The sequence below is a fragment of the Citrus clementina genome, unplaced genomic scaffold (genome assembly GCF_000493195.1).
Source record: "Citrus clementina cultivar Clemenules unplaced genomic scaffold, Citrus_clementina_v1.0 scaffold_3, whole genome shotgun sequence".
In the NCBI taxonomy this organism is placed as follows: domain Eukaryota; kingdom Viridiplantae; phylum Streptophyta; class Magnoliopsida; order Sapindales; family Rutaceae; genus Citrus; species Citrus x clementina.
The window spans coordinates 8,921,801-8,934,999 of NW_006262339.1; the positions used below are offsets into that span (position 1 = coordinate 8,921,801).

The 13,199-nt window shown below is 32.5% G+C and overlaps 2 protein-coding genes across 2 annotated transcripts; both read right to left on the reverse strand.

The window, feature by feature from the left end:
• Nucleotides 1-4,831: 4,831 nt before the first annotated feature.
• On the reverse strand, nucleotides 4,832-8,222 carry LOC18047837 (calcium sensing receptor, chloroplastic). Its single transcript, XM_024187629.1, has 6 exons — nucleotides 7,752-8,222; nucleotides 7,273-7,518; nucleotides 6,341-6,533; nucleotides 5,766-5,907; nucleotides 5,335-5,466; nucleotides 4,832-5,188 (listed from the first exon to the last, which is right to left on the reverse strand). The coding sequence occupies exons 1-6, from the start codon at nucleotides 7,980-7,982 to the stop codon at nucleotides 4,957-4,959; spliced, it is 1,176 nt and encodes a 391-aa protein (XP_024043397.1). The 5' UTR covers nucleotides 7,983-8,222; the 3' UTR covers nucleotides 4,832-4,956.
• Nucleotides 8,223-8,495: 273 nt separating this feature from the next.
• LOC112100391 (putative disease resistance protein At1g50180) lies at nucleotides 8,496-11,510 on the reverse strand. Its single transcript, XM_024189830.1, has one exon. The coding sequence runs from the start codon at nucleotides 11,396-11,398 to the stop codon at nucleotides 8,636-8,638; it is 2,763 nt and encodes a 920-aa protein (XP_024045598.1). The 5' UTR covers nucleotides 11,399-11,510; the 3' UTR covers nucleotides 8,496-8,635.
• Nucleotides 11,511-13,199: the final 1,689 nt, after the last annotated feature.

Below are 13,199 nucleotides of genomic sequence, written 5' to 3' on the forward strand. Positions count from 1 at the left end.
TTAATTAGATAGGGGTATTTTAGAGAATATTTTTTAACGATATCATTCAAACTTTTTAGATTAAGTAAAAAACTAAAAAAAAATTAGATTAACTTAATGACTTAATGGTTGAAAATAATTTTCATTAAGTTGAAAAAATAAACAGACTGAATGACTTAACTGATTAAAATTAATTCAATTAGGGTGCGTTTGACATATTGTATTGTATTATGTTGTATTGCATTATTTTAATGCTGGTGTATTGTATTATGTTGTATTGCATTATAACAATACTGTACAATGTTTGGTGCTACACTGTACTGTATTAATTTTTAATTAAACTATATTTGGTGTTACATTGTATTGTATTAATTTTTATGATTAATTAAATTAAATAATTAAAAATTATATTTATTAATACTTAGAAAAATAATAAATATAGAAATCTTAATTGTAGAAATTTAACAATTTTTAGTAAATATTAAAAATTAATGATTAAATTTCTAAAATTTGTATTATAATTATGATAAAATAAATTTATAAAATTTAATATTATATGTAAATAATAAATTTAGATTATAATTAATATTATAATTGTTAATATAAATTAATAAATTATTATTCAATAATATTAAATTATATTTTAATTTACAATATATTATTATTTTTACATTTTAATATATTAATAAATTTATAATTTAATATAAATAATTATAAATATTTAAATTTGTATAAATTTAAATAATATTATAATATTAATATATTATTTACATTAATAATTAATCATTAATAAATAAAATAATATTATCATATAATTTATTTTTATATTTTATTCATTATATTAGTATTTAATAATAAAATAATTTATTTTTATAATATTTTAATAAAATAAATTTGCCTCAATTGAGGCATTAATTGTTGCCTCAATTGAGGCAAAAAGCTTCCGCATTACACAAACCCGAGGGTCCCTCGGGTTTGCGTAATACGGCCTCATGCCTCATTATGCTGCATTATAATGCAGTATAATGAGGTCTCAAATTTTGCCAAACATCTTCTTGGTAATAAACTAATGTGAATAGTGATATAATACCACACAATCCCATGCACCAAACACGCCCTTAAGTCATTAAGTAAAAAAGACAAACGGCCCCTAAGTTAAAAAAAATAGACTTAATGGCTTAACTAATTAAAATAAAGTCAATTAAATTATTAAGTAAAAAAAAAAGGCCCCTTAATGGCTTAACTGATTAAAATAAAATCAATTAAGTCATTAAGTCAAAAAAACAAACAGCCCTTAGACTCAGTTTGGTATAGTTTTTTAATTAAAAATTATTTAAGTAGAATTTTTATAAGAATTCTTATAAATATAATTTTCATCTAAAAAACTTTTAATTATTTAATTGTAAAATGAGAGTTTTCATTAAAAATTATAAAATTACTTTAATAGGTATTATTTTTTCAAAACTATATTATAAAAATAATAAAATAAGATTATCAAATAAATAAAATATATTTTAGATATTTTAACATTTAAAAAAACTTTTTAACATCTACTCCTAAAAACTTAAAATTTAACATTTTACTAATAGAGACAAAATAACTTATTTAATCTTTAAAAACTCTATTGAAAAATAACTAAACAACAATAAAAATTTTGATGAGGGTTTATCATATTAAATAAGTACTTATAATAATTAGATAAACTATAACAAATAAAGAATTAGTTATTTTTATAAATATGATCATTTGATGTACGTTGTTAATATATTTTAGGGTTATTTTTGTACATTTATCTTTCAAGACTAATCTCATTATTTATCATGAGCACTGACCAAGTAGTTTTTTTTTTCTAATTTAAAAATAAAAAAGAAAAGAAAATTCCATACAAATAAAATCAAATATATTTAAAAGAGGCATTTAGCATCAGTTTGCCTAATAGCTATATCACAATCCACATTATCATATGAATATATTAAGTAAGCAATGGCGTAGCTGAAAAAATCATATAAATGAGGGTAAATTTTATGGATGATTGAAGGAAAAACCTTACTTCATTATTCTTATAATCTTATTAGTACTTTTCTTTACATTTGGGAAACCATAGCTTTAAGAAGGAGAAGATTGAAGGTTAGATATATGATTTTAGATATTTTTGTTTTGCTTTTTAATGATAGATTTAGCTCTGGGTGGGATTATATAACACTCGAAATCTAACATGTGTGGAGCACGTGATAAAGTAGGAGGTTACTTATTAATCATAATCTTTACAGAAAAATCTCAAACTTATAAACCTTAAATTTTATTCAAATCAATCAAAAATTTATGTGTAACAACCCCAATACAAAAAATCGTCTCCCAACTCTAATAGATAAACAAAAGTCTCCAAACGTAATCACAACTCAAAACAAGCTACTCAATTTGTAAAAGTAATGACGAGGGGCGAGTTCTTAACTCGATAAGTAAAGATATTCTCAACGCACTAGGGTTATTAGGTCTCAAAAGTATTGCAAGCCCCATTTTTTTTTTTTTATTAAAACATAGTTTAGAAACAAAAGTTTTACAAAATGATATTATAGCAAAATGACATAAATTCATAAGTGATTAAGGATATTAAAAGCATAATTAATCATGAAAACAAATTGTGTAACATATACACACGGAAAGTAAAAGGTTAACTCATAAGTTATATCATATAGTATCACTTATACTCTTGGTGATCCATTTAGAAGCATAGTTAACATATAAAGTGTGCACACTCAGAATATAAACCAAGTATTCATAACATATATATCATATAATATGATCAATATTATAATGATTATGGACAATAAGCCAAAATATTTAAATTCATTTTTAATATGTAACGACTTGCAAGTGGCACTTTATAAGGGTGGACATCGGATCAGATCTGATCTCCAAACACAAAAATTTTACAATCCAATCAGATTTGATTCAGATCGGATCCGATCCAGATGAATCCAATCGGATTGCACTTAAAATAATAATTAAAAGACAGACCTATTCTACCATAAATTCTCAAATCATAAACAAATTGAATCCCAACCACCCACAAAGGCATAAATCCAGGCAATCGTCTAGGCCCAGCAACCGACTTTCACGCCCGTTGGTCAACCGCATGCAAATAACGCCCCCTCTGAACACCGATGAAGTCCCAGGTGACAACAGTCAATTGAAGATGAAAGCAAGTACCTCTAAACACCGATGAAGTCCAAGGCGACAACAATCAATTAAAGATGAAAGCAAGAACTGCCTCTAAAGATCAAGAACATGCTATTAGCTCCTTATCATTTTGTCTGCTTAATGATATTGGCTCTCCGTACTCGTCCCAAAATCAACAAACAAATCCCATAATTGGTTTCTTTCTTACATATGCAGACCTCAGATAAACCTCCTTTGACCTTCGCTTTCCTTTATAAAGTCTTTTCCTTAACTTTATTCAATATGTACTTTCAATTTTGCATATTGAAAGTGGGATTTTGCTTTCTTTTTATTGAGAAGAATAAGTTGGTGGTATGGATTGTTTTGATGAAGAACTGATTATAATGTGAGCTTCAAGAAGCATATCAAAGAAATTAGAAAAATAAAAATTAGGGTATATGTTGATGTAGTAAACAAAACAATCGTGGTAAGGAATAGGAATAGAATGGATCTGCTTTTCAGTTTCATGCTTTTACGTTCATTGGAAAAGAGATTATAACCACCTTATTAACTAGTTTTTTTTGGGTCTCTCGAGGGTTTTTTTTTTTTTTTTTCAAAGTGAGTGGGCGGCGAACATCATATCACTTACGTAATTTCCAATTGGGGCTTTCATTGATACAACTATAGAATATCTCAACTCTCGAGCTGGTTAAGATGATGCCTACGCTACTTTAGGTTAAAGGCCCCATATTCATAGGTTCTGGATATTCATCTCTCTACTCATTAACTACAAACTACTTAGAGACGTCTCGTTATGCTAACGAATGAACTCTTTGGGTTTGAGAATAGGATCGCGAGTAGTGTATTTTATTTAATCACATAAGATTTTTCTTAATAGTAAATTAAACTATGGTATTTTATGATATAATGTTTATAAGAACAGGTGTTCTGAGTAATTTTTATAATGCAAATAACCCCACCTTATAATTTTCATTAGTTTTTAATGTTAAGTTGCATATTTTGGCTAAATCAAATTAAATTTTAAATTAGATCTTTTAATGGATTCAACTGGGTTTCAGACATCTAATATGCAATCAAATTAATAAATTATAAATGAATGAAATGTATGATTTTAAAATAAATTTTGAACTTGAATTTATGCATTTGATTAATCCAATGAGACAAATTTGTAATTTCAGCTAATTGAATAAAATTTATCATCCGACAGTTTCGGAACAAGTGAGGACAACTTGTCCCTTAGTGACACCACTACTAAAAGTAAGAATGCCTAGATTTACTTGTAAATATTTCGAAAATGAAAATTTAATTCCATAGCAACTCCATCATTGAAACTTGAAAGTAAGAACAACCTAGATTTACGTGTAAATATTTTAAAGAATGAAAATTTAATTTAAATGTACATTTGTTCCTTAGTGACCCACCACTGAAACTAAGAAAGATTTAAATTTACTTTATAAATATTTAGAAGACTTAAAAATTAATTTTAGTGTGCAAATTACGTGGCTAAGGATGCATTACAGAATGAATTTTTTTTTTTTTTTTTCTGTTTTACTGTAATTGAAGAGGACCTTTGGCACCCGGCTACTTGTTAAGCCTTTTTTAGTTTTTTCTCATAGCAAAAGCCCTAGAGCCTTGTATTAAAAAGAACAAATGTAATAGAGGCAGCAAATGATGAGGAAAAAGATGGACTCACTAACATTGATCAAAGAATTAGGAGAGAGAACTCCAGAGGATTGACTCTATCTAGTCAAGGAATGCACATTTGAAAAACTTTTTAACAGACAAGGCAAAAAAGGTTTAATCTGAACTAGGAAGAAACTTTGTGCTGGTTGTACCAAAACGTCTGGCTGCTGCAGGAATGACTCTGGATGGTGAAAGAACCTCCGTGAATGAAAAGTTGTATGAATCTGATCCAAGTCGGCTCTGTAGCCACCCTCTTCTTCCAGAAAAACCGTCAGCTACAATCCAGCAGTTCTTGAACCCAAGACTTGTTAGCACTCTTGCAACAATTTTTGCTGAATCTGAGTAACTGAGTTTGATCATCAAGCAGTAATGAGTAATGTGAGACAGATAGAGATACGAGACATGTAACGTTAATCCAAACACTGATGTTAAATTTTGTAAAGCACAGCTATACATCATTTGCAATGAGATAGGCGAGGTGGAAGATCTTACGAGTCCATGATTATGATTTTGGAGCCTTTGTTAATTCTCTTGAGATATGAAATCTTCAGAGCTACTATTTCAGCCTCTACTTTCTTTGCATTTCTGACAAGGCCTTTCAGCTTGCTGGGTAGCTCTTCCAAACTGAAACATTAAAACAATAATGAGTAACCACAATACTCATCAGCATGCAAAAAATACAAATTGAATTCATATTTTTTCTAGAACTTACGATACAGTAGACTAATACACAAATTTCTAGCAATAATGCGATAACTGCCATGGGGCATTTTTTCGCAACTATCCAGACAAACATAGAAGCAGAGAGGCAGATTGGCTGATAAGTTAGGAAGCCAAATTGAGGCAAGGCACATTATCAGTTGAGTAAAAAAGTGAAGTAATGCAGTAAGGCAGCTGATTTGCTGATTTACTGATTTACTTACGGAATGGAAACCATCCTGTTCTTCGCACTAGGAGGAAGACGAGGAATACCAGCTTTGTCCTTGTCCTTCTCTGATCGAATATCGATCATTAGGTGATTTTGTGCAGTTATTAGATCAAGTGACTGAGCAGGAGTAAGTTCACCTGGAGAGGCAGCAAAGTAGTAACGGATTAGCTCGCATTATAATATCAGCTCCAGTTATACAAATCTGCAATGGTAAAACAAGAACAAGCTTTATTTAATTAAAAGGCTAATCTACTTCATTTTTCATGTTTACTTCATTATCTTTAAATATGAAAATTTTGAGCCAATGATCTGGGTTAGATTCTTAAGTTTAAAATACCGAATGATTATAGCCTTTTTAATACGTGAACTTGAAATAGTTTAGGAAATAAATGGCTAAGAATCTTCTCTCCTGAGCCTCAAAATGCCCTCTCAATACCTCTTCTCCTAAAACTTGACCTCTTTATTCAAAAGTCCTGCCATATGTGGCTAAATTCCAAATCCACATTCTCAAATTTGAATCCCAAATTGAATTTGCTCATAGAAGAACTGCATCAGAAACAACAAGATCACCTTTGTAACCACGAAGACTGAATGAAATCACAGACCAGATGGGAGGAAGGAGGAGGTATGCAATAAACAGTGCTCCAGCAGTTCCAACAATCACAACAGGATCTCCTGAAGAGATAGTTTCAACAGTTGATGCAGCTATAGGCTTGGCCTCTCCAATGACTTTTGAGATCTGTTGTGCTGCATCTGCAACTGTCTGTGATAATAGAATATTGGAAGGAAGTTGAGAAAAAAAGCCCCCAAGTACATTTCACTTGTGACAATAGAGAGCATTCACTCAAAAATACTAGTGAAATTGCCAGGGTCTGACAGCACTAGTTTCCGATAAAAGATTACCAGCTTCAAAAGTAAAAATAGAAAATAGGTGCAAAAGATTAAAGTTAGCAGATTAAAACACGCATGCAAACAGATACAGAGGAATTTTAAAGGGACAAATTTGGGCATTTTCACATAGAATTTTGAGGATATAACTTAGCAGAAATAAACCACTAAAATTTAAAGTAGGCCAATTTCAAACGAGTGAAATAAGTTTAATACTTACCATTAATATAATCCTAAAGCACAAGAAACTGATCTAATATCCGATTATTCACAGATATGCAATCCAGCTGAAACTACATAGATATAGCAGTTACTAGATAATATAATCCTAAAGCACAAGAAACTAATCCAATATCCGATTATTCACAGATAAGCAATCCAGCTGAAACTACATTGATATGGTGGTTACTAGAAGCATTTCCACTGAATCTACAAATAGCCTCATTTGAAGAACTAGCATCAACGTAAGCAAATAATAACCATTACAACAAACATATTAACACTGCCATTTTACATATTAACACCGCCGGTTACATAATAATCATTTCAACAAACAATCTAACATATTAACACTGCCATTTTGACAAAAGGAAAAAGGAAACAGAAAGCCAGACCTTGGCAGCAGTGGCAACTTTTTCTGTATCAACACCAGTGCTCTGAATTGCTTCTTGGGCTTTCTTTGTAGCATCAGAAATAGCCGGAGAAGCAATCTTCAATGCCTCTTCTCCAGCTTGCTTTACAATAGGCAATGCCGCATCAACTGCTGGCTTCAAAGCACTCCCTACAGCATCAAGAACTTTCTTTGTAGTCTCCAAGAAACTTGAACCCGCTTCCTGAACTTGATCTATTGTTTTCTCCACCTATCAAATTATAAAAAGTTACCAATTTCAAGACACGGGTGCCCAACTAAAAACTTAATATAAAATAGAAAATGCTTTTGGCAGTGGTAAAATGCTTGAAAGCAAACAATTTTATGAACTGGGTACCAAGAAAAGTTTTGAGAAAGCAACCAAAGCATTTGTCAAGAGGGTACTCACAATTGCTTTTAAAGTCTTTATACAATGCTCAATAATATCAATTTGCGGTTCGTTACCTCATTGAGGGATGAGACAATCTGGTCTTTGTCAAGAGTGAGAGCTTTAACTTCATTTGGAGCATTGAAGAGAGCCAAGAGAGAAAAACTTGTTGATGTTGGCAGCAACACAGGGTTTGGTTTCAACTGAGCTTTCGAGGAGTAAGCTTTAGGAGCCGAGGCAACCGATGGAGATGCAGGAACGGATAATTTAGCAGTGGCTGAAGATCGGATTGCCATAACCACTGCCATTCTGTACTCAAATCTTTGTCACCTCTCAATGTGTCTGAGTGATCTTTGTGTGTCAGTGGCTTTTCTGCGTTGGAGTGAGTTGAATTTCTGACTGTTGGGTATATGAAAAAGGTGCGATCAGAAATGGATGGCTTAAAAGAGCAAGAAATTTTGGCCAAAAAAAAGGATCTTTCTTTCTTTCTCACTGGCCCATCATATCCTACGTGCCACATCAATGCTCTCGCTGCAGCCAACCATTCAGCCACTTCGCCAGTCTACATGGCTTATAGTGTTTTAGGTTTTATTTCTGTCACAAAATTCATGATTGGCAGGTGCGTTTTACAATTCCACTTCCAAATTTTTAAGAACCCAAATCCAAATTACCTCCCATCTTTACCATTATTAAGTGGTCCCACGTATATTGAAGCTCGTTGAGGTTCATTACTTGAATAATACGGATTATGGGCAATCAACTTTACCTTTTAAAGAGTGTAGATATACAAACATGAAATTTATTCATTGTTTTCAGCCAAAATACCCATAAAGCATGTCATCTCTTCATGCATTATCAATCCCATGAATAAAGCGCTATACATCAAGTACATCAAGCTTCAGAAAATTAAAAAAAAAAAAAAACCTACATTTTTCAAAGATACTTGAATGGAATTTTAATCCTACATTGGAAGGACATGCTCTAACTTGTACCAATTCTCTCCCCTGCGGTCTTGGGCCATCAGATCAAATTCAAATGGCATGTACCCCAGCTTCAAATTGCTAAGAGTAGTTAATGGCCACAAACCACTTGGAACTATCTTCAATCGCATACACTCTATAATCTCCAGCCGCCTAAGATTGCACATTGCTCCTTCCTCTATTCTCCACCTCTCCAAATAAAACAAGTTAGACAGTTTCAAGAATTGGAGCTGTGAAAACCCTCCGCTAGAGGAGACCATTTCTTTCCCCAAGTATGATGATTGCTTCAACTTCAACGCTCTCAAATTTGGTAGCTTCTCAAGTTCTTTCAGGGGGTCTTCCGTCAAGAAACAGTATTGCAAGGACAGTTCAGTTAGATTTGGTGGAAAATTTTGTACATCAGACAACTGCCTTAAGAATCCAGTTAAATGCAGCTTGTAGAGATGTACATGATTTGAAAAGTCAATGAACATTGGAATGGTAGTGTTAGTAATACCATCATAACCAGTTCTGGTAACATCAACTGTATAAGTTATTCTTGATTGCATTTTCAAACATTGGAGACCCTTCAAGTTATAAATCCACTTGCATAATGCTTCTTCATGTAAAATCAAGTCACCGTGTAATCCTAACTCTCTGAGGTTCAACAACTTGTCCAAACCTTGCTCTACGCAACTAGTTTCACAAATACATATTCCGAGCAGTGTCTGGAGATTTGGCAGAGAAGCATCTGCAGGTGGGTTCACTACCATCTCTCGAAACTCACTGAAGTAAACATGTTTCAACTGTTGCATCTTCCAAATCACGAGTGGGATTGGATCAACCAAAGTGGAACTCAAGTCTAGACTTTGCAAATTGAAAAGATTGCCCATTGAAGAAGGAAGCATCTTTAACCAAGTTTTTCTCAAGTCCAAGTACCTTAGATGAATGAGGTTTCCTATAGAAGAATCGATCAAAGCCATGTAAACACCCTCCAAATCAAGAACTTGCAAAAGTTTATATTCCTCCAATATTGACCCAACAGGTTCACTGATGTCAAAGAACAACAACGAACGGACTCTTGAACTTTTTCTTGTTTGAGAAGGAATCCCAAAATGTATAGCAAGTCTTCGAGCCTTTGCAAGGAAACAGGCATTAGAATCTCCACGGACGATATTAAGAAATTGATCTTCCTTGGCTTTTGCAATGGCTAGTTCCCTTAGAAGATCATGTACTCGAATTGTCTTAATCTTTCCATTAGATTTCCTACTTGCAGGTTCAACCATGCTCCTTCCTACCAGCTCTTCCAAGTAATCCTCAGCGACATCCTCCAACGGTTCTATACCTCTAGGTTGCACAAACCCTTCAGCAACCCACAATAAGATTAACTTTCTAGCAGCAATCTCAAAATCTTCTGGAAAGAGCCCAATATAAAGGAAACATGGCTTCAAATAATAGGGCAAATCCTGATAACTTAATTTCAAGATGTCCATACATTTTGCTGGATTTAGATTCAGCTGCCATTGAACACTCTGCAGAACTTTGAGCCATTCACTATAGGTTGCTTCTTTACTTGATAATAGACCTCCCAACACCACAATGGCAAGAGGTAAGCCCCCACATTTCTTCACAATCTGTTTGCCAAGTTCTCTAGACCAAGGAGGTAGGCTTGACATGGCATTGCCTCCAGCAAATGCTTTCTTGAACAACAATTCACAACTATCCTCCTCATTTAAAAGGCATAGTTCATATGGGGGACTCCCTGGATCAGCATATACAGCAACATCTTTGAAACGTGTAGTAAAAATTATTCTACTTCCATTTTTCGCATCCGGAAACACTGCTTTCAGATCATCCCAAGCTTCTTTTTCCCAAATATCATCCAAAACAATGATAAACCTCCTCTCTTGCAAAAAATTTGACAACTCTTCTTTCATATCCTCCATATGCATCTTATCCAAATCTGCCTTTCCAAGCCCCAACACTTTTTTACACAAATCCTGCAAAATCTCCCATTTTCTATATTCTTGTGAGACATAAGCCCAAGCACAACAATCAAAATGCTTCTTGACATCACTACTCTGATACATCTTCTTAGCAAGAGTGGTCTTGCCTAAACCTGCCATGCCAATAATTGAAATTACAGAACGCCGCAACCCCCCATGAATCACTCTATTTCCCAAAACCATCATGTCTTCCCCCAAGCCAACAATATCCTCCTCAGAAGTATGAGGATAAGATCGTCTCTTCTCTCGAAGACAATCTACCGCAAAACTTGTACCTTCTCCATCTCTACCAATATTTTTAACACCATAAGTTGACCTACTGCTACTAATGTCATGAATTCTCATCTTGATCCTACTTATCTGCTTGTTAACCTTACGGCGAGCACTGAATTCATCAAAGAAGACAAAAGGGTACCCCTTGAAAAGTGCTCTGATCAATCCCTTTTCTCTTTTTTGTGCCATTTTGAAGATGTAGCTGTCAATAACATCCTCTGTGTCATAAGCAACATCTCTGACATCTGCTACCCAGTTTCTGACTCTTTCATCACTATCTTGTTGTGCATCTGCATCCTTAAGAAAGCATTGCATTCGCTTCAATTCACCTTCAATCCATTCAATTTGGTTGCGTACTCTTGAAAAGGAAATGGCTTCCTCCATCAGTTGGGTAGCAATCTTTTCAATCAGCAAGGAAACTATGAACTCAGCCATGTATTGTTCCCTAAATGAACTAGTTACAATAATACTATGGTCTATGAACATAATATCTAGTCTGCAAATTTTGAACAGGACTATGTGGAAAAGTCGGGGGGGTGGTGGTTGGGGTGGTTGTTGGGGTCGGTGGGATGTCTATGGCATCTTAATATCTGGTCTGTAAATTTTGATCAAGACTATTGCGGGTGGGGTGATGGTGGGATGTCTTATGTCATCTTTCGCCTCATTAAAAATCTGGTCTTTATTTTTCACTTTGTTTCCTAATAAATTTAACAGATGAAAATAAAAAATTCTCATTTAGAAAATAATTTCTCCAACTCCATTACATTCTCAATTTATTTATTTTATAATAAATATAGATACATAATTTTAATAAATTAAAAACTTAAATAAAATCATTACTATATTATAAAGTATTTAAATTATTTTTAAAAATCTTTAAATATTTTGACACAATATATTGAAATAATATTAAAATTAAAAAATATTTTAAAAGAGAAAAAATATAATAATATTTTAAGGTTGAATAAAAATTATATTGTAGGGGTTTCTTTTGGTTATAGTCCATTTATATCAAGTAAATATAAAATATAAAAAAATTATTAACTAACATTGTAATTAATAAAAAAAATATTAAATAAAAATTAAAAAAATATTTATTTATAATGGGGATTGAAATAGGGGTGAGGTGGGGAGTATAAAACAAAACATCACCTCATTAAAAATTTGAAGATTATTTTTTTCTCATTCCCCGTCTCATTTCCCAAAATTTATTCAAAAATCACCCTATTTAAAGTGGTAGGGTTCCATAAGACCCCAAATCCATAGAGAATTGTACTATCCCATAAAAAACGCCTAATACCAATATTCTAATCCCAGATTTAACAACATTTCTTAGATTTCACTCGTAATACCGATACAGAAAGACTTTCAGCCATACATTAACATTATTATATTATTTTCTTAGTAGATTAGATTAATAAAAGAAGAATGAAAGAAATTACACGGCAATCACTTGCCTACATAATAATAATCCATGGGTTAATACAAGTGGCTAACTGAGGAATAGATCATGATCGTCATCAGCGAAGTGGGGATGTTGAATTAGCACCAAAGCATGTCAGCATTTCCACTTTTAAAATTTTTGTTCTAACACTTGAGAAGTTGAATTAGGTGAAAGTGACAATGCGACAGTATTCTACAAACAAATAATTGACTTATTCCTTGAAGCAGCAACCGCCTTTTACTTAATAATAATTTATTTACTAATGATAATTTAACTAAGTACACTAAGTAGTCTTTCTTTAATTACTCATCAAGTCATGATGGAAATATTTTGTATTATTCACTTATTTCTTGAATTTATGCCACCCATGAATTAGATGCTTTCTAGAACTTATCATACTTTTTCTTATCTCCCTTTCCACTTATTTTAGGAATGGATAAAAAGAAAGTGTACGAGAGATTACGAACACCAAATTAAATGAACTCTCATTTAAATATCAAAATTAGTTATCTTAACCCTTAACTTATAGGCGGATGGTGATATTGGGCGCATGAATTCGAGTTCCAATAATGGATGAGATTGGACTCCCCTTCTGATAGAGATTTATTTGACTTCCCGCTTTAGGGTAGAATAAATTTCCTTCCAATATTACGTGAGGGTTGTTGTTGGGCTGTGCTATACCTGAATCATGAAGGAGAGTCTCGATTGTTATCTGATTGTAAAATATCAATAGAGTTCTGATATGAGTTCTAATTGTAATATATCAGTATTTCAAAAAAAAAAAAAACCCTTAGCTTATATTAATAATTTAAAATGCTTGAGTTAGTATTTTCCTCGGAAGAA

What these genes read in the sequence shown, in the direction of transcription:
- LOC18047837 (XM_024187629.1), bottom strand. Translation starts at nt 7,982, where the DNA reads ATGGCAGTGGTTATGGCAATCCGATCTTCAGCCACTGCTAAATTATCC. An exon ending in TTGTCTCATCCCTCAATGAG is followed by an intron (nt 7,519 to 7,751) that starts GTAACGAACCGC and finishes ATAATTTGATAG; the next exon opens with GTGGAGAAAACAATAGATCA. An exon ending in AACAGGATGGTTTCCATTCC is followed by an intron (nt 5,467 to 5,765) that starts GTAAGTAAATCA and finishes TTAATGTTTCAG; the next exon opens with TTTGGAAGAGCTACCCAGCA.
- LOC112100391 (XM_024189830.1), bottom strand. Translation starts at nt 11,398, where the DNA reads ATGTTCATAGACCATAGTATTATTGTAACTAGTTCATTTAGGGAACAA.